General features: G+C 45.2%; 1 protein-coding gene across 1 annotated transcript in view; it reads left to right on the top strand.

Moving 5' to 3' along the window:
- The window catches only part of APOB (apolipoprotein B), a 37,501-nt gene that overhangs the window by 518 nt on the left and 14,378 nt on the right, over positions 1 to 22,605 (top strand). The window contains exons 2-23 of the mRNA XM_070428754.1: positions 67 to 105; positions 1,165 to 1,280; positions 2,708 to 2,853; positions 4,893 to 5,046; positions 5,877 to 6,032; positions 7,537 to 7,661; positions 8,330 to 8,415; positions 9,597 to 9,816; positions 10,564 to 10,791; positions 11,010 to 11,127; positions 11,232 to 11,378; positions 12,100 to 12,311; positions 12,600 to 12,837; positions 13,361 to 13,537; positions 14,936 to 15,127; positions 15,994 to 16,161; positions 16,614 to 16,828; positions 17,624 to 17,791; positions 18,913 to 19,034; positions 21,297 to 21,507; positions 22,086 to 22,261; positions 22,385 to 22,572. Of these exons, the coding sequence (XP_070284855.1) occupies positions 67 to 105; positions 1,165 to 1,280; positions 2,708 to 2,853; positions 4,893 to 5,046; positions 5,877 to 6,032; positions 7,537 to 7,661; positions 8,330 to 8,415; positions 9,597 to 9,816; positions 10,564 to 10,791; positions 11,010 to 11,127; positions 11,232 to 11,378; positions 12,100 to 12,311; positions 12,600 to 12,837; positions 13,361 to 13,537; positions 14,936 to 15,127; positions 15,994 to 16,161; positions 16,614 to 16,828; positions 17,624 to 17,791; positions 18,913 to 19,034; positions 21,297 to 21,507; positions 22,086 to 22,261; positions 22,385 to 22,572 (3,602 nt within the window). The remainder of the gene's footprint in view (positions 1 to 66; positions 106 to 1,164; positions 1,281 to 2,707; positions 2,854 to 4,892; positions 5,047 to 5,876; positions 6,033 to 7,536; positions 7,662 to 8,329; positions 8,416 to 9,596; positions 9,817 to 10,563; positions 10,792 to 11,009; positions 11,128 to 11,231; positions 11,379 to 12,099; positions 12,312 to 12,599; positions 12,838 to 13,360; positions 13,538 to 14,935; positions 15,128 to 15,993; positions 16,162 to 16,613; positions 16,829 to 17,623; positions 17,792 to 18,912; positions 19,035 to 21,296; positions 21,508 to 22,085; positions 22,262 to 22,384; positions 22,573 to 22,605) is intronic.

The raw sequence follows: 22,605 nt of genomic DNA, 5'->3' as shown, positions 1-22,605 counted from the left end.
CTATAAGACCCAGGGCCCATCGGAAGACAGGAAAAACCCACAGTTGTCCTTCTCCATTTCTTACAGAAGACGAAGTGCTGGAAAATGTCAACCCGAGCTGTTCAAGTAAGGCATTTCCCCACTGGGCAGGGAAGGGCACCCCCAAAGCCCCACCCACCCACCTGCACATCACGATGCTGTGATGCTGGGACTAATGTGTACTGCACTGAGCCCAAGGAGCCATTTCTTGGGCCTCTGCCCACCCCCACGGGGTCTCAACTCCCTTCTACCTGACCTTCTGTCTATCCGTGGCCAGGGGTAGGGTGGGGGTAGGAATGTCATTCTGTTGGCCCCTGGACATTTTGAGAAATCACCATCCTGTTTGTCAGTGGCTAATCATTGATTCCAAGCACATGACTGTGAAAAAAATGCTGACTTTAACCTTTGTGCGGAGACCCAGACACCCACCCCTTTGTATTTACCTGACCCCTAAGGGTCAAGGGAGCTGGCCTTGCAGTGGTACCCTGTGTTCTTCCGAGAGCAGGAGGGTGGCCTCTGACGGGGAAGCACTGCCATCTGGTGGGAATCTGCCATCACTGCAGCCTGGTGCCTGTCTCAAATGTCCTTTTTCTCAAATTGTTCAGAAAATTCCTCTCAAGCCCAATGGCAACATTCCGATGTTTCTCCAGTCAGCCAAATACCCCTAATGCTTAATGAGCTTCGCCTCAGGTGTTTAGGAGCACCGAGAAAGAGCCACAGGATTGTGCTAGTTTCCAGCTGACCAGGCATTGGAGATGTCTGCTTTATGTTGTCCTCTTAATTTTCCAGTCTCTCCTATAGATTTTCTGAGCCCCACCACTTGAAAATCACCTCCTTGTATCTCAAATGACATATTCAAGGAAATCTAGCTAATTGAAATGTTAGCCCCAGCAAAACATAGTAGAGACATTAAATCTATAAAGGAAAATTCAGCATAATACGAAGTCAATTAAAAATAACTTGAAAAATAAAATTTAAAAAAGGAACAAACAAGCAGAAATCAACCATTTAACCTTTAATATAAATAAAAATGATTTGAGTTTAATTACCTTTTTAAAATTATCTATGCCCCTGCCCCTCCCTGCCCAGAACTGACTCTTAGGAGTTATTTCTGCTACGTGGCTGACTGATCTCTACTCATTTTAGAAGGTACAACTCGATTCAAGCACCTCAGGAAATACGTATACAACTATGAAGCCGAGAGTTCCAGTGGAGCCCCCGCGTCTACTGATTCGAGGAGTGTCACCAAGATCAACTGCAAGGTAGGAGGGGGGACACTGGAGGACCCGGAGGCCACGGCTGAGCAAACCCAGCTCACGCCAAGGCGTTTGTGATCCCAAAGGGCTGGGAGCTGGCCCTCAGTGTGAAAGCCACTTTGCTGAGTTGTCTGCCACAGACAGACACACACACACACACACACACACACATTGCCAACCAGAGTTATTTTCCCATCAGTTTCTAAGATGTCATTGTAATTTAACATGACGAGGGAAGTCTGGTGGGTGAGCAAGGGGAGTGAGCATCTCAGGAGAGCATTCTGAAAGGCCATGTTTATCATCTCAGTCAAATAGCATCTTTTACTAAAAACCAATGGGAAAGGGGAAAAATGGAAGCATGCAGTTTGTTCTCAAGTCCGACTTTTCTTATTGAGGCTGGGCGCATGCCTGTGTGTTCATATGGAACAAAGCTAAGAGCCACGATGGGGGTTCGCGTGGGGAAACGAGGCCAGAGAGCTGCCCTTGTCTTTCTAAGGCCCCTTTGTCTGTGTGGTCAAATAAGGTAGCCATTAGCCAAAGCGGCTATTTCAATGGAATAAAAGTAAGACTTCTGTTTCTTAGTCCCACCAGCCACATTTCAATGGCCCGAGAGCCACACCCAGCTGGTGGCTCCCATGTTAGATAGTGCAAATAGGGATCCCTTCCATCATATGGCAAGTTTTTGAACAGTTCTGGGTGACAAGTAGGGAGTTGTTTAAATGCCAGCCAAATGTGAAGGCTTGAATGGTTCCTAAGAGATATAAACGGGTTTGATTTTTCTGATTTTTTTTTGGTGTGTGCGACTTTAAGGACACCTTTGCTATTAAAACTAATGGTAGCCCTCCTCCCACTTCCTGTTTTTTCTTCTTAACTCCCACTCCTAGGCTACATGTCTTCTGAGCAGTCATGACTCTTTATAACTGAAGTGAGCACATCTAGAACCAGTAAAAGACATCCTCCTTGACATGCATGAGGGCAAGCTTAGAGACTTGGTACCCCAGAACAAAACATCAAAAATAGGGCCTGGCCAGTATGGCTCAGTGGTTGAGTATCGACCTATGAACCAGGAGGTCACAGTTCAATCCCCGGTCAGGGCACATGCCCGGGTTGCAGGTTCTATCTCCTGTAGCAGACATGTAGGAGGCAGCCGATCAATGATTCTCTCTCATCATTGATGTTTCAATCCCTCTCTCTCTCTCCCTTCCCCTCTGAAATGAATAAAAACATATTTTTAAAAGTAGGATTATGTCTAGGTTGATTCGGGAGGGCTACTGAGGCCTGTTAAGGACACCTGTGGTGTTGGGGGGCAGATGCCGTGTTCCCCAACAGCATCCCCCTTGGTGTCTGACTGGGGAGGAAGCCCTGGGCCTCGGGGGTGGGGAATCTCACATTCTTGTTGGAGGGTCTCAATGTGCTGCTCCTCTGTCTTCTAGGTCGAGCTAGAGGTCCCCCAACTCTGCAGCTTCATCCTGAAGACAAGCCAGTGCACCCTGAAAGAAGTGTATGGCTTCAGCCCCGAGGGCCAGGCCTTGCTGAAGAAGGCCAAGAACTCCGAGGAGTTTTCTGCAGCCATGGCCAAGTAAGCAAGGGCGGGCCTGTGCATTCCAGCTCCTGAGCTTTCAGTGTTGTGTTGCGAGCTGTGTTGTGAGTGAGGGAGGGGGTGTGTGTGTGTGTGTGTGTGTGTGTGTGTGTGTGTCTTCACTGAGGTATGAATGTGTGTGTTCACAGTAGGCGCATATATGAATGTATTTGTATTCGATATTCACCATGGATCAGGGAATTGCTGAGTGTTCACAACAATCCAAGGGAGGAAAGCATTGTTTACCCTCCCCTAGCAATGGTCCCCTAATTGTTACTTAAATGTGTTTCTAAAAGATCTCATGCTTAAATTCCTTGAGATAATAAAGCTGAGATGGTTTGTTCAAACACGGAAATTCTTATATAAGGAATTAAGTAAGAGTGGGTGGATGGTGGTCTCCAGGGAGGGTCCCAGCAGGACTAGGTGCTGGGGTCTAGCCATGGCAGGGCAGGGGCTGCTCAGTCTTCTTATAGACTACAGTGGGAAACTGAGAAGCACATAAAGGGGGCTGCGCCTGGCCTCAAGGAGTCCAGGGGGAGCGCAGGCCTGAGCCTTTGCCAGGACACCCCCACCGGTGTAGTCCTATGGTCCACCACTGGCACCTCTTCTGACTGATCGTGGCCACCTGGTACCAGCTGCTAAATACTTTGAACGTCGCCCCTGTCTCATCTTCCAATCACAATTTTTAAATTCCCACGAGTGTGGAAATACGGGCAGTCATAGATCCGTGGATTCGGTAGCATTGGAAACTCCCTGCCCATCTTTCAGTTGGCAGAGAAGGCCTTGACGCTGCTGTCTCTCATCAGTGCACCTTATGTTATCTGAGACTTAGATGTATATGAGGGAGCAGGTACAGTGATGGAAGGGAGTGGGCAGTCATTACGTGTTGGTCCTTACCCTCCTCCAAACAAAAGGGACTCCTGCCCTTGACCACCTCAAGGCTTCACAAGCCTGCATCACAGTGTCTGGAACTTTCTGAGGGAGCACAGAGCTGGGGAGACGTGCCTGTGCTCCTTCTCCTCCTGACTTAACTAGAGCAGGTGTGGCAGGTGCTTTGAAATCCCCAAGAGGAAGTTCCCAAAGGGAAGTCCTTGAGAGTGAAGGCCTCGGACATGGCCTGAGACCATGTCAAAGAGTGAATGTCCAACAAGTGTGTGAAAAGGAGCTCAAATGGCCTAGCGGTCAGAAAATGCAACTGACGTCCTAGGATCTGTATCCCCTTATACTCATAAGATGACAAAAAATGTGAAGCAACTGTAGCACCTGCTGCAGGTGGGTCTGTGAGGAAAAGTATACTTTCATGCATTGTTGATGGAATGAGAATCATTAGTCAATATTTATTATTAATCAAAATCCTATAGCCTTTTGACAGCAGTTTTGCATTGCAGGACTCCAGTCCATGAAAAGAAAAGCAGTATAGTGTGTGAAGATATAGACATAGGGATGTTCATTTCAGTGTTGTTCATGTAGGAAAAAAATCCAGAAAGGGAGAAAGTGAATGCCATTAAATAGGGGAATGTCTGAATAACAACAACAACAACAACAACAACAACTCTATATAAGCATAGAATTCAGTGTTTTGCAGTTTTTTAGAAAGAATCTGTAGGACTCTACCAAATGACTCAGAAGGATTTTTGTGGAGAATTGAAGAAAGGGAGATCGAAAAAAATGTGCAGAGTGCGATGCCATTTGTACAGAACAAGCACCGAGGAACTCTTTCTGTGTAGATGTTCACACCCGCACGTCTATGCAGGACTGTCTGAGTGGGAAGGGATGGCAGCAGAGCTATGGGTGGAGCAGAGAGGGGACAGGTGAGCCAGCATTAAAGGAAAATAAATAAAAGAGTGCCAATCACATACACATACTTGTATAACTTTTTAAAAAGGCAGGGATATATTTCTAAAGAAAAAGTGTAAAAAGAAAAAACAATAAGTAAAAAAAAAAAATTAAAGGCTGCAGAGCCACCCAGCTTATGTGCAACAGGCTCCTGCTGGAGAAAGGACACTTCTGTGACCACTCACTCTCTCTCTCTGGGACAGGTTCGAGCTCAGACTGGCCACTCCCGAAGGGAAACAGGTTTTACTTTACCCAGACAAAGAGGAGCCCAAACACATCCTGAACATCAAGAGAGGCATCATTTCTGCCCTCCTGGTTCCCCCGGAAACGGAAGAGGACAAGCAAGTGTTGTTTCTGGTGAGAACTTAGAAAGTTAATAAGAATGGCCCTTTGACCTCATCTCCCCGTGTCTGAGCTGGGTCCCACTGTCTACATGAAGTGGAGTGTTGACTTAGCTACTTACACAGGAGACCCTACATCCGTGTGAAACACCAGTGCCCACGGCTTTCCTGTCCTCTGGGCTCAGTGTCAGATCGTCCCAAGCAGATCTAATGTTACAGCAGTTCCTAGGGAGCCCTGACCACCCTACTCCTTTGTTGGGTTATGTTCTATTCCCACAAGGTGCAACATGGTGAAGCCTATAAGTGTTGCAAACATGGGAAAATGATTGAACCGGTTGCCAGCTTCATTTAAGAATTCAAGGTTTCGATTTGAGAGAATTCCATTTCCTTCCGTCCCACGACCATTTTTGAGCCCTTGCTGGGTTCTTGGTTCTAGACTTCATCACAGTTGGAGAACACAGAGCTGCATCCTGAGGAGACCTTTCCTTGGGGCCTTCTTGGGGCCTGGGGGGAGAATCAGAATAGTACAACCCAAGGCAGATGGAATCCATGTTGTTAATGAGCAGAGGAGAAAATGTTCTGAGGCACAGAGCATAAAGTCAGAGTCGGCTGGGTCCTAGGTGGCCAGGCCACTTTGCCTCAGAATCAAAACCCTTTTCCCCGTGTCCTCACCACACCTCTGGTTGGCCAGGCACCTGCAATGCCACACTCTACCTGGGGGAAGAAGGTCCCTCCAAATCCATGTCGCTCCTACCTTCTCTTCCAGCTCCTTTCCCAGCCCTTTCCAAAGCACCTAAGGATATTTTCCCACATTGAATATGCCTGTTGTATCTTCTGCTCCCATAGGATACCGTGTATGGAAACTGTTCCAGTGACGTTACCGTGAAAACGAGGAAGGGAAACGTGGCAACAGAAATATCCATCGAAAGAAACCTGGAGAAGTGTGACCACTTCAAGCCAGTTAGCACAGGAGTGAGCCCACTGGCTTTGATCAAAGGCCTAGTAAGTCTCACATCAGCATTGCTGTTCTCACTATCCTCTTTGTTAGCAAACTTCTGGAATGTAGAGCTAGCAGGGATCTCAGAGAAGGACCTGCCCAGCCTCCTCTTCTTATAGACTACAGTGGGAACCTGAGAAGCACATAAGGGAAGGGTGCCAAAGGCCACATGGCCTGTTATGAGGTGATCCAGCACTAGAATCAGGTTTCTCACTTCCAATCCAGAACTCTGTCCTTTTTGCTGTCATTCTGTCATTGGCACCAAATCTTCTGCCATCACTTGAGAATAATGACTGGCCATCCCTCAGAAGGCTCCAAGACCCAGTGTAGGCGAGCAAGCCACATACTGTTCCTTCCTGTGCAAGGGCTGGATGTCTGCAGCTCTAAGCCTCTAGCCTCCAAGAAAGTCCCAAGACCTGGGTTCTGCCCTTCTCTCCCCCTAACTCCCATGGAGTGGCATGGCTGAGAGCACACCAGGGTCCTGTCTTTCCATTCCATGTATGATCCTGATCCATGCCTGGCCCCTCTGTCTCCTGCCTGGGACATGCCCTCGGTACTAACCTCTAATTGTCCTTAACAAAGGTCATGTGGCACCACATTACCTGAGCTTACCTAATGCTTATAATATCTCCTGGACATGAATCACAGCTTAACGCGGTAAACACAAAGGACTTGAGCAATCACGCCATGCCTCGCGGTGCTTCTGGTCACTGTCCTTGGCCCAGAAAACAGGGAGTCTGGTGACCACAGGGTCACAGCCAAAAAAGGCCAGTGCCCTGGTGTCTGTTGTTTTTCCTAAGCAGCTACTGTGTACTCAGCCCCACTCTGGGCAGCACGGAGGGAGGGTCAGTGGCAGGTGAATGTGGACCTTGTCCTCAAGGTGTTTTCAGTCTAATGCGGGAATATGGTTCATACACATGTCAACTAAGGACAAAGATGATACAGTGATGAACTGAACAGGTCAGACAAGCAGTCCTAGGCCTGACCACAAAGGGGAAAGCACTAGTCACGTAGCTCTTTGGGCAAAGCAGCTGGTAAAACCAGTTAGAAGAAATGATGGGTGAACATCATTGAGTCTAGCTCAGTTTCACAGAAGATGTGGAGCATGAGACTGAAAGATAGAAAGGACGTATCAATGGAAGAGAGACACAAGGATGGGCTTCCAGGCAAAGGAAACACGGGAACGAGTCACGTGTGAAGTAGTAATGTGTGGTGGGGCAGGTATGTGTAGGATGCCAGGCTGTATATCCTTTGTGCAGGATGAGGTGCCCAATGGGGCAGAATAAGAAGACTGTAACTTGACTGTTTTGGGTATGCCAAGTTATTCATCCCCTTGTCTAAATGTCAAGTACCAAGTTCTCTTCTTCAACCAAGTTTGTCTAATGGTACAGAATTCCCACTCTCTCCCCACCTGACCCCTTCTTCCTTGAAGGTAAATGCCTATGGCAGAAGACTCAGGTTCAAGCCCCAGCGACTGATCAAAATGCGTTTCCCTCATCTCATTCACAGACCCAACCCTTGTCAACTCAGATCAGCAGCAACCAGTCCTGCCAGTACACCCTGGACCCCAAGAGGAAGCATGTGTCAGAAGCCATCTGCCAGGAACAACACCTGTTCCTGCCTTTCTCCCACAAGTAGGTCACCTGCTGCATCCCTGGTTTATCAGTGAATGGGGTCAGGGTGAGCTGAATGCCTCTCAGCTTCCCTGGTCCACGCTAGGTTGTGAAGAGGTACAAAGCAGAGCCCATCCCTGACCCCTTTTCAAGCTAACAGGTGATTTGTTAGGAAAAATCTTAGACATGCAAAACAATTTGAGACCAACAAAGGATACCTGAGACCCAGACTTTAAGGGTTATAGGTCAGGAAAATCCAGGATCATTGCAGGCTGCCCTGGTTAGAAAGACTTTGTGGAGGATTTGGAATTTAGACTGGAGACCTATGTATCCAAATCCATTTTGAAAACTGATCCATCAACTAATGTTTATTGAATAACTTACATTCTTGGCACTGTGTGGTGGGAGATACCAAGGAATTTCGAGGCACAGACTTAGTCCTTTACTCTCCAGACACTCCAAACTGGTTGAAGGTATAAGGTGCATATTTCCTTTGATAGAAGGATAGCTAGTGTGACCAGGAGGAGGTGGGTGCTGTTTATTAGGAGGGTCAGGGTGTTTGGATTTAACTATGGTTTGAAAGGTGGGCAGGACTTAGGTAGAAGTGGAGACAGGGGTAACATTCAACATGAAGTTACTCTGGGGAGCGGGCCATCCCTTGTTACCTGCTGTCCTTTCTTTATTTCCAGGGACAAGTATGGAATGATGGCACTGGTTACACAGACTTTGAAACTTGAAGATACACCAAAGATCAACAGCCGCTTCTTTGATGAAGGTAAGACTATACCCACATGTTTGCCAGGGCTGGGGAATCTGCCCAACATGGTCCACATGTCATAGCTTAGCTCTTTGCTGGAGCCCAGGAAACATTTTCTGACTAAAGAGTTAAGTGGTCTCTGGTGTTCTAGCTGTGGGCTACTCTAGTGAGAAAGCATGTCCATTTGAGAATGTCAGAGTGACAATGACATACAGGAATGGGAGAAGTTTCCCAAAGCTACCTAGGATTTTGTAAGTAGGCAACTGGCCTCCTAAGTCTAACTTTCGTAGTTCTGACAACCTCATACACACTGTGATAAGACCTTGAACCTGGGGCAAGTGGCAGAGAGCCTTCAGAATCAGGAATCAGTCTTTGGCAGGGATTTCAGAAATCTCAAGCCCAACTCTAGCCCTGCATTTGTCTTGTATTTAAATCTGTCTTATGCATTCCTTCATTGTTCTCAGCAACCTGTGATGTTAGGTGGTAACCATGTGTGCTTTTACACTCCTTCTGCAGAAAAGAAAATGGCACATAGAGGGGCTTAGTGATGTATTCGAGGTCATAGAATATTAGAGGTGGTATAAAAGGAGCTCCTATGTTTAACCTAAGCCAGAACTCTTTCCAATACACATTTCCATGCTGAATTACACACACACACACACACACACACACACACACACACACTCACATCCTCCCTAGCAGGTCAGAGGAGGATACTAGAAGGGACACAAAAGGATCCTCCTGTCCTAACAAGATGCTGTTAGATTCAACTGGAAGAAATGATGGGTGAGCCTCAGCTCTCGCCTTAGCTGTAGCCATATTAGCAGCAGCACCTAATCAGGGGTTCTTGTGGGCAGAGAGGTCATCGGATACCACATTCAAATAAGCCTGGATTCAATTCCAGCTCTGCCTCTTATACCCAGAGAGGGCTTGGACAAGGCAAGACACTCCAACATGAATCTTAGTTCTCTTATCTTTAAATTGAGGAGTAATACTCACTCATAGTGTGATGACTCAGTGAAAACCTTGAAGTCACATGCCTAGCACAGAGCCAGATACATAGTAAGCCCTGATACAGGATAGTTTTCTTTTCTTCTCCCCTTTGCTGGAACCCCACTGATTCCCAGTCTCCAGTAGACCAAGATAGGATTGAGCTGTAGAGGTAAGCAAGGGTTCCTTTGACACTTTCCTCCTTCCAGGTACCGAGGAGGTGGGTCTTACCTTTGAGACCACCAAGTCTACATCACCGCCAAAGCAGGCCGAGGCCATTGTCAAGACCCTCCAGGAGCTTCAAAAACTGCACGTCTCCGAGCAGAACGCCCAGAGAGCTAACCTCTTCAGTAGACTGGTCACTGAGCTGCGAGGCCTCAGCAACGAGGCAGTCGCATCCCTCCTGCCAAAGCTGGTCGAGGTGTCCAGGTATTTCTTCAATGGTGGCAGCTCCGTCTTTCATAGGTTATACACCTATGGCAGTGCTGAACCTTGCCCAAACAGAAAAGCTCAGGGGCCACTGAAATATTGACCCAGCTAGTCAATCAGTTCACATTTGCTGGACAGAGAAATAGCAGCTAAGCTGCCTAGAGTTCCATGGGGAACACACGCATACTTTGCATCTAAGACAGATATCTATTTTTTTTTAAATAAGAAGGAAATATTCCCCACATTTTGATGGGTATCTTCTCATTCCTTGTTCTGTTACCCTAGAAGGTTTCAGAGACAAAGAAGTCTGGCCTTTTGGAAGCCTCTTAGTGGGAAGAGAGCTCAAGCAAACAAAATAATACTGTGGTTTCTGTATACGTCAAGGCACTTGCTCTTAGTGCTGTGAAGGTCAGAGAAGAAAGTGAGGGCTGAGATGAGACCATGCTGATATTTTCTTGACTTTCTCTGTGTCCTGGACAAAGGACAGTGGTAATGGTGCTCTTTGAGTTATAAGACCAGAGGTCCTTCTTCAGACTTGGTGCCATGATGCCTCTTCTGTGGCTAATGCTCAGAGGGAAGACTTCCTGGTCCTTGGAATAATGGTTCTTGGGTCTGAGTTGGATTTTGAAATAGGTTGGATTGAACAGTGAATAAGGGAAATAAGGGCAGAAGGAATACCACGGGCCAAGGAGCTTTTAGCTGCCTTGAAGGTGACCTATGTAACTTTCTCTGTCCTTTCCTCCTCAGCCCCATCACTTTGCAAGCCCTGATTCAGTGCGGACAGCCCCAGTGTTACACTCACATCCTCCAGTGGCTGAGAAATGAGAAAGCCAACCCACTTCTGATAGATGTTGTGACCTACTTGGTGGCCCTGATCCCAGGGCCCTCAGCCCAGAGGCTGCAGGAGATCTTTAACACAGCGAAGGAGCAGCAGAGCCGGGCCACTTTCTATGCTCTGAGTCATGTGATCCACAAGTAAGTTTTCCCCTGGTTCTCCTCACAGGAGCTGAGGAACACCCACATCTCTATATTAAGAGTGTACCCCTTCTTCTGCATTCAGACTCTGATGCTCACTCTTGTTTTTGTCCTGGTCTTTTTGAGAGTAATGACTTGAAATAAGAAATTAGCAAACGCAGTTTGGATTTTAAGATAAACCTAGTCATGCTTACTGAGTCCTAACTCTTATTCTGTAGCTATCCTAAGACACACCCTACAGCGACTCAAGAGCTGCTGGACATTGCTGATTACCTGTTGGAGCAGATTCAAGATGACTGCACTGGGAACGAAGATCGCACCTACTTGAGTCTGAGGGTACTTTTATCTTTTGTATAATATGCATCATTTCAGAAGCACTTTTCCTGGGCACCTCTTCCTTCTCCTGCATCCTGATTCCCTCTGGTTGCTTTTCAATGCAGGTCATTGGAAACATTGGCGGAACCCTCCAGAAGCTCACCCCAAGACTCACATCTTCAGTCTTGAAATGTATCAAAAGTACAGCGCCATCCCTGCTGATTCAGAAGGCTGCTATCCAAGCCCTGCGGAAAATGGAAAATAAAGACGAGGTAAGGTCCACAGAGGAGGTCTTAAATTGAACATTATTCAGACTGACAAGGATTTGGAATGCAAGCCTAAATCTCATCATTCTATGGACTTAATTCTACTGCTTTCTAATTGTAAATTTTCAGCAAGCCTATTGACTTGACTGCCTGGCAGTATGTGAACATGAGAGAAATATTTGACCTTGCTGCTGCTCCAGAATGCAGAGTTCGAAACGTTCACTATGTGCTACCCTCCTACCAGATCAAACATCATGTTCACTCTCATCTTAGGAAAATAGGACTGATTTTCCCCAATCTAAAAGAGCCAACCTACCCCCATCTTAGGTGGCAATGGCTCCATATCTTTGGATTCTACCTTGTTTATTAGCGCCAACTCTCACTATCCCTTTCAACCTTTACCCTCATATTGAAATAATTTATGTTAAAAACAACTTTATTTTCAGTTAGTGGCAAGTCTCCAACAAGTCATAACTTGGCCATAACTTGCATATTTTAGTGAAATTGAATTTGACATGCATTTGATCGGAGTCTTCTGAGAACCCCTCCTTGAGCTGGTTGCTCTGGGAAACACTAGCAAGAAGATTCAGTACCAGCATTAGAAGAGTTATTAAAGAGAAATTTGGCTTGTACATAATAAATTGCTTACAAACCATGCCCAGTGTTTGCCAGGCTTGTTCTGTGTCAACCAAAGGACAGTGGTAACGATCTCCTCCTTTGGCTCCAGGTGCGGGAAGTCCTCCTTCAGACTTTCCTGGATGAGGCCGCTCCAGGGGATAAGCGCCTGGCTGCCTACCTCATGCTGATGAGGGACCCTTCACAGTCAGACGTTAGCAAAGTCACCCAGCTTCTCCCGGGGGAACAGAATGAGCAAGTGAAGAACTATGTGGCCTCCCACGTCGCCAACATCTTAAACTCAGATGAACTGTATGTCCAGAGGTAAGTCAGAGTCGTTTCCCCCCACCTGTTACCAAAGGCAGAAATTCCAAACCTAGATTGGGATTTAGCCACTGACTGTTCTTTCTAAAGCATTCTTTCATCTGGGAAAAAAACAAAACAAAACAAAAAAAACACTTGTTCAAAAGTACAGCAGACCTGAGCCAAACTCTTGGGGGCAAACTCATGAATTTGGTAACAATTGGAAATCCATCTTTACTTGGGGTGAGAGAGATAATGCATAAGTTACATGATGTGTCAGCTCAAAATATACTCCTTCTTTTCATCTAGTTTGAAAGAGTTAGTGAAAGAAGCTCTGAAGGACTCTCAACTTCCAACTGTCATGGACTTCAGAAAATTTTCCCGGAACTACCACTTTTCCAAATCCGTTTCTCTTCCATCCCTTACCCCATTCTCAACCAAACTCGAAGGCAATCTTATATTTGATCCAGATAATTACCTGCCTAAAGAAAGCATGCTGAAAACGACCCTCACTGTCTTTGGATTTGAATCAGCTGACCTCTTTGAGGTAAGTGTGAGACTGGGAAGAGTTGTGTTTTCTAGCCCATTGTTTTCTACACCATAAATAGAAAGTCAAGAGATCCATGAGCCAGCAGGAGAGGAACAAGAATGATCACTTTGAGGTCTTTTTCTTCCCACCTCCCTGCCTCCCTGTGAGGGGTCATCTGAAGCATGACTTCTTATTGTGAATGGAAATTTAGATGTCTCAGAAAAGACCTTAGACCTAAAATCCAAGGAAGTACATGAGGTGTGCTGTCAGACAGACCTACCAACTCTGAATCTTTGATTTAATTATTTGTTCTCTCTAAACCTTAGCTGCCTCTTCTGGAAAAAGGCAAATAATAAGTTCTGTCTTTCAAGGTTCTACTAAGATTTAAATAATGCAACTCCTGAGTAGTGCTAAGCTCAGTTTCTATCTTACGGTATTCACCAAATACTAGTTTAATCGGATGGACCTAAAGAGGGAAATGAGAGGTGGAAATACGACAAGGAAACCTGATAGCATTTTCTTCCCTGGTTTTCTTTCTCAGCTTGGTTTGGAAGGAAAAGGGTTTGAGCCGACCCTGGAAGCTTTCTTTGGGAAGCAAGGATTTTTCCCAGACAGTGTCAACAAGGCTCTGTACTGGGTTGATGGTAAAGTTCCTGATCGTATCTCTGAGGTCCTGGAGGACCACTTTGGCTACACCAAAGATGATAAACGTGAGCAGGTATGTGTTTGTTAAGAATCCTCTTAAGGAAAGCTTTGGGTCTCCGTGCAAAAACATTCTTTTTCTAAACCTGGAAGCAACTATTTAACTGAAGTGACAACTATGACTTTTATTAAAATCAGTCCCATGGAAGTAAGAACCAGTATCTTCTGCCGTATGGGCCTCCTGGCGGTGTAGAGTGCCCAGGAACCAGACTTTTTAGAGGCACCAAAGCCTATTGACTAAGAGTGTGAACTCTGGAGCATGGGTTTGAATTCTTACCTCACTGTCTTCAAGCTATGCAACCCTGGGCATGCTGCTTGATATTATGTCTGTCTGTTTCTGCATCTCCAGAGTGCTAATAATAACCCATACCTTACAAGGTTATTTAAAGACTAAATGCGATAAAGTATATAAAACATTAAGCAGAGTGCCTGGCTCTGATACTGATTATTCAATAAACAGATACTATTAATAATTTTTAAATTCATATTTTCATTATTATTCACTTCTTTCTTTGGCTGTCACTCACATCAGTGCAATTGCTTAATGAAAGCAAAATTCACACTGAAGCTAGCAAAAGCCCCCACTGATGGAGTAGAAAATAGATTGTATAATCTGGAGCTTCTTGGTCTTTAATTTTTTGCTACCCAGAGTGTGGTCCAGTCATTGGCATCAAATCAAAGTTTGTTAGAAATGCAGGTTCTCAAGCTCCACTGGGATCTACTGAATCCAAGCCTGCGATTTAATAGGATCCCCAGGTAACTTGCACACACATTTCATTTGAGAAGCAGGGAAGTCATTTACTCCTAGGTGCTCACAGATGGTCCCACCTCCATCTTCTAATCTACTTACCTCCACTTGAGGCTGAGGGTCCTTGATCTATTTTGAGTCTGTCAATCACTCTTTTCTCTCTCAATGCCTAAGCATCAGTCTATGGAATTCTGATTGCTAAGGAAAAGCTTGTCAAGTATCAGGTGTTTTTCAAGCATTTGGCCAATTTATTTGGCAGTTCATTTTCCCAAGAAACCCCTACCTATTATTCTTCCATAGACAAAGGAGAGAGGGTATAAGCAGGGGAGGGGGTGGGGGATAGAGGATTTGCTCATTGTGGGGACCCATAGGGATCCTAGCATCCTGGAGAGTAGAGATCCCTCTTACTATGCATTCACTATTCAAGGTAAGAACAGTGGGGAAGCACCACTGTTCCTGACAAGACCTCAGTTTTTTTCATCTCAATTTGGAGAAGCTCTTTATCCTTCAAATAAGAGGCGAGAGCCTGATTCCAGTGTCTGCCCTGTACCCTACCCTGACTGTTTGTGTTTAGGTCCATCGTGGTCAGCAGACAGGCCCCATGTCAGAAACCTAAAGGTGTTTGACAGCTCTGACATCTCACTAGATATGTTGTTAAAATCCTAGGACATGGTCAAAGGAATTATGGGTAATGTTGAGAAGCTGATCAAGGACTTGAAATCCAAAGATTTCCCAGAAGCCAGAGCCTACCTCCGCATCTTAGGAGAGGAGCTTGGCTTTGTCAAGCTCGACGACCTCCAGCTCCTGGGAAGGCTGCTCCTGAGTGGTGCCCGTACTCTGAAGGGGATCCCCCACATGGTAAGTGGGTCAGGCCCCATCACGGGTGGTGACATTAGCCTGTGCTCTTTCTAGATCTCCCTGCAGATTCTAGCCACACAACCCAGCAAAAGTGCATGAGCTTCCTTCAAAGGTTTGCGTTGACGTTCAGTGAAGAAGATTGTTGGATCACAGGGAATTGGTAACATTTAGAAATTAAACTGTTAGATATATCTCTTAAGAGCATTCGTTTATTCACGTGGAAAACAATGCTACAGGTTTATTTTAATATTGAAATGATGCAGTGATTATGAAAGGACATATTTGGTCAATTGTAATCTATTATCTAAATGTGAGCTGGTTTTTATTAATTTATTAAGAAGGGAGAAAATATGGACATTTACTCCCTAGGATTTAATAAATAGTTTGCTTTAAGAAAACATCTCAAGTTATTTTCTAGCTACATCTTAAAAAACAAAAGCCAATGAATACTAATATGTACGTCATCTCAATAACTCAGTTTCAAAAAATTAGTGGCTTTTAAATTCATTTTATCATAACATATTGTACTTCAAGTAAATCTTCATTTACATTTAGACTCCAAAAAACCAGAATGAAGCCATGCCAGGTAGTGAGACTTCAATCCCAAAAGCTCTGAGGCCCAGCAAAGTCTTAAATGCCTTCTGAATCACCAGTTGAAAATGATATGATATCTATCCAGGGCAATATTTTATATTCCAATGTGTTGAAATCAATAATTCATGTTTACTTATTATACTATTCAGCTAATCTATGCTAGATCCTTCCTTTCTGGCGAAGAAGAATTATTGTCTAATGGGAGGGAACATTTCACAAAGCCCACTTCGAGGAGGCTGACGTTTTGTGGTTCTCCCCTGTTGGGTCTACAGGTCGCAGAGGCCCTAAAGAAAGGATCAAAGAATGACTTGTTTCTTCACTACATCTTCATGGACAATGCCTTTGAACTCCCCACTGGACTTGGGTTACCCCTGCAAGTGTCCTCCGCTGGAGTCCTCGCTCCTGGAATCCAGGCTGGGGTGAAACTAGAAGTAAAGGATGTAAGAGTCTGTTCACCTTCTTATTCCTCCGGTTGTTCTTTTCCTCCTGGGTGGTGCCCTTGTGCAACTTTCAAATGTGTTTCCAGTTCAAGGTGAAGTGCCTCATCAGTGCAATCACCACATTCATGTTTATGAAAAACTTTAGGGTTCCACCTCGCGAGCTGCCATGGGGCATGGTGGTCTCATGAGAACTCAGCTATTCTCTCAATACATGAGGATTCCTGTCATCTTATGCTTAAAGTTAACTTGGGCACTTTCTCATCCTAAATATCAATGTTGTCTAGATAATAGAGAATGGAGAACTTGGCTTTTCTTCCTTCAATCAAATCACAGTGTTTGCTGAGGTGTGATCTATCCAGACATGTTTGCCCAGGGATGGGGAGGGGGCTTGATCTGACTGCATGGGACTAAAGTAGTTAACAAAGCTGAACAGGTCATTTTCTGACTTACAGAAGATGCAGATGGAACTGGTGACAAAGCCCTCTGTGTCTGTGGAGTTTGTGACAAATATGGGCATCGTCATTCCAGACTTTGCTAGGAATGGGGTCCAAATGAACACGAACTTCTTCCATGAGACAGGCTTGGAGGCCCGAGTTGGCCTAAACTTGGGGCATCTGAAGTTCAGCATTCCAGCTCCAAAGAGGCCAGTCAAGCTGTTCAGTGTCAGGTAATTGTTTCAGTTAATTCTGACTAGCCAGTTCGAAAGAGAATCGAGTCTGTACCTGCAGGACTTGGCCAGGCCAGACAGTTAATTGAGATAATTCTGGCCCCAGTGGATATGTGGTGACAGAGGGAGAGAAGGTACTGGATTACCTATTTTTAACCTAGCTGGACTCACTAAATAATTAGTTTCCCCAACCTTTCACATTTTACTAAATAGAGACTAAAGACCTACTGATTAACTAGTTGTTATTAGGTTGTGATTCTTTGTTATTCATCTGTTTGTTTTGAGAATGAAAACACACTAGCTCTAGAGAAATCATCCTTGGGAGTGTGTGTGTGTGTGTGTGTGTGTGTGTGTGTGTGTGTGTGTGTTTAATGCAGATGGAAAAAAGCCAGTAGAGACTGAGATTTCAGATGAAAGGGAGACAGGGAACTTCTTACCCTGCATCACAAGAAGGAAGGAACACACCTAAAGTCAGGTCCCAGGGATAGTTATTTAATACCTCTGAGCCTCTGTTTTGTGTGTAAAATTAGGCTCCTCGTACCTGCTTTTGTGGGGATTACAGATAACGAATGTAAATAACCTAGTGCAGTGTCTGAAACATAGAGTCACTGTGATTGTTAGCATTGTTGATGTTCTTCTTACTATGATTTGTTTCAGAGTAAATCAAAGAATCTGAGGTGGGTTTAACCGGGGGTGGGTGGATAGAGAGGACAAGATAAGGGGACATTTGTGATCAGTGATGTTCATTTTGATTCATGACTTGGAGATAACTCGGGATTTTTCTTTCTTCACTAGTAACACAATGCATTTGGTCTCTACCACCAAAACGGAATTGATTCCACCTCTAAAGGAGAACAGAAATTCCTGGTCAACTTGCAAGCCTTTCTTTACTGGCCTGAACTACTGTACCACAGGCACTTACTCCAACACCAGTTCCTACTCTCCTCTGACTGGAGACACCAGGTCAGTCATGCTCAATGTCCCACCCAGCATCTGCTTACCTTCTACATTATGACCACATAGCAGGGCAACGGAAAAAATGCCATGTATTATAGGCCTGTTTCACAAGCCTCAGGGATTTGCACCATCTAGTAATTATTTAAAACAGTGGTCCTTACCCAGCACACCTGAAGGTTACACAAATTCCTGCCTAAACTTTGAGTCTAGGACTGGGTTCTTCCATAGGAGGGAAGGGAGTGGCAGTATTGGAAGGTGAGGAGTCATGAACACTGAGGGAAGTCTTAGCTCAAAAAATAAATAGCCAAGTAGATTTTCTCATACTACCCCGAGGGACCTACACCCATTGCCATTGAGAATCACTCCTTTAAAAGCACCTCTTTGGCCCTGGTCGGTGTGGTCAGTAATTGGAACATCAACCTGCGAACCGGAGGATGGTGGTTTGATTCCCTGTCAACGCACAAGTGGAAGGCCACCAATGGATGTGTCTCTATCATATTGATATTTCTCCATTTCTTCTCTCTCTCTCCCTCTCCCTCTCTCTCTATCTCTATCTCCCCCCCACCCCCACTTCCACTCAATCAAAAAAAAATCAATGGAAAATATATCCTTACTCCTTGGGTGAGGATTAAATAAATAAATTTATAATTAAGTAGTAAAAGCATCTCTTTGTAGAAGGTGCCCCCTCTTTCTCCTTATGCATTAGATGAGGGGATCACAGCACAGATTCTGATTTTCTTCTAACTCTGTTTCTGAGCCTCCAGATACATTGGGGTGGCCTTTCCTGGAGTCCATTGTTATCCAAAGCCCTCGCCTTGCTTAAAAGCAACTTGTCTTCAACCCCCTACCCCACTTCCACTGCTTGGTCTCATCTTTGCTGACACAACCAGCAACTCCTGCTGCTCTGCTTGTCCAGACACCCTGGGAATTCTGGGTTTTGTCCTTGCCTTGGGCTCTTGGAGGGACTGAAAGGGACCATAAAGCTCATCACTAGTGAAGGAGAAGAGTCAATGTTAAAAAAAAAGGACTATGTTTTTGTTGCTATTGAGGCTAAGTTGCTTTGTTGACATTCTCATCGTCATAGAAAGCTCTAACATCATTCACTCTATGCATTGTGGCATCTTCAGATATGAACTGGAACTGCGGCCCACAGGAGAAGTGGAGCAGTATTCTGCCAGCGCAACCTACAATCTCCAGAAAGAGGGCAAGGCCCAGGTGGACACACTGGAGTTTGTAGCTCAGGCAGAAGGTAAGTATTCAGAAAAGGGCTCTTCCATCTCTGCCCTCAGTCTCAGGTCCAGAACTCACAAGGAGGACATCTTCAAGTTAATGTGTATAACATATAGGTACTGAGTGCCCGATATGTGCCGGGCCTATTCTTAGAGCTGAGGCTAGAACAGTAAACAGTGGAGATGGTTTCTGCCCTCATGGAGTTTATAGTAACCTAGAGGCCCAGTGCATGAAAATTCGTGCACTTGTGGGGTGGGGGTGAGGGTCCCCTCAGCCCAGCCTGCACCCTCTTGAAGTCCAGGACCCCTCAGGGGATGTCCATCTGCTGGCTTAAGCCCACTCCCTGGGGGATCAGGCCTAAGCTGACAGTCAGACATCCCTCTGACAGCCCAGGAGCCCTCAGGGGATGTTTGACTGATGGCTTAGCCCACTCCCTGCGGGGAGTGGCCTAAGCTGCAGTTGGACATCCTTAGCACTGCCATGGAGGTGGGAGAGGCTCCCGCCACTGCCGCTGTGCTCGCAGCTGTCAGCCCAGCTTGTGGCTGAGCGGAGCTCCCCCTGTGGGAGTGCAATGACCACCAGGGGGCAGCTCCTGCATTGAGCATCTGCCCCCTGGTGGTCAGTGCACACCACAGCAACCAGTCATTCTGGTCATTCTGCTGTTAGGGTCAATTTGCATATTACCCTTTTATTATATAGGATAACCAAAGTAAATATTGAGAATGTCAAGATTGGTGCTGAGGAGAAAAATAAGACATAGAGGAGTCCAAAGAATCTTGGGAGTAGGAACTGACGGGAAGGCAGTGCCATTTCGAATGATACAGTCTCGCTACTAGAGGGAGCATAAAAGAGAGACTTGAAGGAAGTAATGGGATAAGCCATATGGAAAGCTTTACAAGCTGAGGAGCCAGCAAGTACAAAGGCCCTGAGGCAGGTGTATGGCTGCTATGGTTGAGGAAAAGGAAGGAAGCCAGTATGACTGAAGCAGAGAGATTAGGGAGGAAATGGTAGGAGATGAGGTCAGAATGAAAGGGGAGGTGGAGAAAGAATAGCCTTGTAGGTTTCGGTAAGGACATTGGCTTTTATTAAGTGAAATAAGAGGCCACAGGAGAGTTTTCACGATTTGATTTATGTTTATGTTGAGGAAAGACTCTAGGGGCACAAAGGCAGAGAAATTAGTATGTAGGCTATGGCAGTAATCCAAGCCAAAGGTGGTGGGGCTTTGGATTAGAGCAGTGGCCTAGGAGATCTGAGATGTGATTGGATTCTGGCCATATTTTTAAGACTAGGCTGACAAGATTTGCTGATATAGTGGGTGTTGAGTGTAAGGAAAAAAGGGATCCGACGACTGTAAGTTTTTTTGGCCTGTGCAACTGAATAATGGAGATGCCATTTACTGAGCTAGGAAAGGCCACTAGAGAAGCATTTTAGGAGATGGGGCAAATTTAGATGTTCACTTCCAAAGATTTTTTTTAGGTAGGAATAGTGTGTTCCAAAATTAAACTAGAAAAACAAATCCACAGGGTGCCTGCTAAAAAATAATATGTCATGTAACAGTTTTACAAAATACATAAAATGAGTAAACCTCTGAATTTAAGGAAATATGAAACCTTGTTACAAAGAAAGAAGGAGTCAGGGAGGAAAGAAGGTGAGGGAGGGACAAGGAACCAGGGAGGGTGTCATCATTGGAGAGTCATATAGAGGTGTCCCATATGCCTGACACAGAAGGACCTTGAGCCCTTACCGTTCCCTGAACATGCTGAGTGTTTCCCACAGCAGGTCCTCTGTATTTTGGGTTCCCTCTACCTGGAATGCTCTCCCCCCAGAATGTACCATGGCTCCACCATTCTCTTCATTCAATTCTCCGCCCAATTATCCCCTTATCAGGGAAAACTTCCCTGACCACCACACATGAAATAGCACCTCTTATATCCCTTTCTCACTTTATTGTCATATCCAGTTGCAGTTTCTTTATATTATTTACCATCTGATGTAAATAACTACTTATTATCTGTATTCCCACACCAGGATGTGAGCTCCATGAAGGCAACAACCCCACCCCCCACCCCCCACTGCCAAGAGCAGTGCCTAGCACATGATAAATATTTGCAGATTGAACAAGTACATGAGCACCACGGAGTTAAAAAATTAGGGTAAAATCCCGCAGTGTTTCCTCATTTAAACCCATAGAGTACTTGGTCGTTTCTCTACCCTTTTCTCTCTTTCCTTCCCAAACAAAGCTTCTGAATACACGTTTTAATCACCTTTTGCATTCTTGCAGGTGTAAAGCAGACTGAGGCCACGATGACAATCAAATATAACCGGCAGACTATGACTTTGACCAGTGAAACGCAAATTCCAGATTTTGGCATTGACCTTGGGACAGTTCTCAGAGTTAGTGATGAATCTGCTGAGGAAAAAACATCTTACAAACTCACCCTGGACATTCAGAACATGAAAATCACTGAGGTCGCCTTCACAGGCCTCATAAGGTAAGGAAGGCTTGGAGTGATCTGCTTGGAGCTGCTGGCCCTCGTGGCTCTTTCCTATCTTCCTTTGCAGCTCTAAAGCTGACCAACCAATCATTCATTCCCGGTCTATAGTCCAAGGGGCAGAGCCCTCAACATTCTCACCCTCTGCACATGTCCAGTTAGACCTTTTTGCCATTTACTGGGCACTTACTATTCATCAGGCAATGTACTGGGTGTTGAAAGAAATCATCTCATTTCTTATAATAAACTCCAAGGTAGGTACAAGTTTCCCTGTTTTGTATATAAGGAGACAGTAGCTCAGAGGGGTTAGATACTTCAGCCAAGACAACAGAGCTAGCAAATGTTAAAGCAGCATTCAAACAGTTTCTGAAAACCTTCTTTTTCTCCCGTATCTCCCTGGAAAGTCCTTAATTTGTGCTGAAGTTGACTGTAGAAGTTAATGAGCTTGATCTCTGGAAATTTCTCTGAGCCATCCATGTATTTCATTTTTATCACCACAAGTCGAACTTCTGTTTAATTTTGTGTATCTCCTTGCAATGGACAAAGTCATTGATGTCAATTGATTTTCTTTCCAATAGTTATGACAAGAAGGAAGAAGCCAAAATCAAAGGTGTTCTTTCTGTACCCCGTTTGCAAGCAGAAGCCAGAAGTGAAACCCTCGCCCAGTGGTCTCCCACAAAACTGCTCCTCCAAATGGACTCATCTGCTACAGCATATGGCTCAACAATTTCCAAGAAGTTGGCATGGCGTTATGGTGAGTACCTCTTCCCCATGGGAGCCCTTCTGAGAGTGCTCTGGACTTGAGTGCAGTGTTGCGAGCCATTGGTTAGAAGCTGACCTGATACCATTGATAACTATTTCACATGTGTGTTTTCAGATGAAGAGAAGATTGAATTTGAATGGAACGCGGGCACCGATGTGGATACCAAAAAAGCAGCTTCCAGTTTCCCCGTGGATCTGTCTGATTATCCTAAAAGCTTGCATATGTATACCAACAGACTCTTGGATCACAGAGTTCCTAAAACAGACATGACTTTCCGGCACATGGGCTCCAAATTAATGGTTGTAAGTACAAATCAGTCAATAAATGCATGGTTA

This window comes from Myotis yumanensis, unplaced genomic scaffold (genome assembly GCF_028538775.1).
Source record: "Myotis yumanensis isolate MYYU_CA2020_CCGP unplaced genomic scaffold, mMyoYum1.0.hap1 SCAF_11, whole genome shotgun sequence".
NCBI lineage: Eukaryota > Metazoa > Chordata > Mammalia > Chiroptera > Vespertilionidae > Myotis > Myotis yumanensis.
This window is presented reverse-complemented; position numbering and strand designations above follow the sequence as displayed.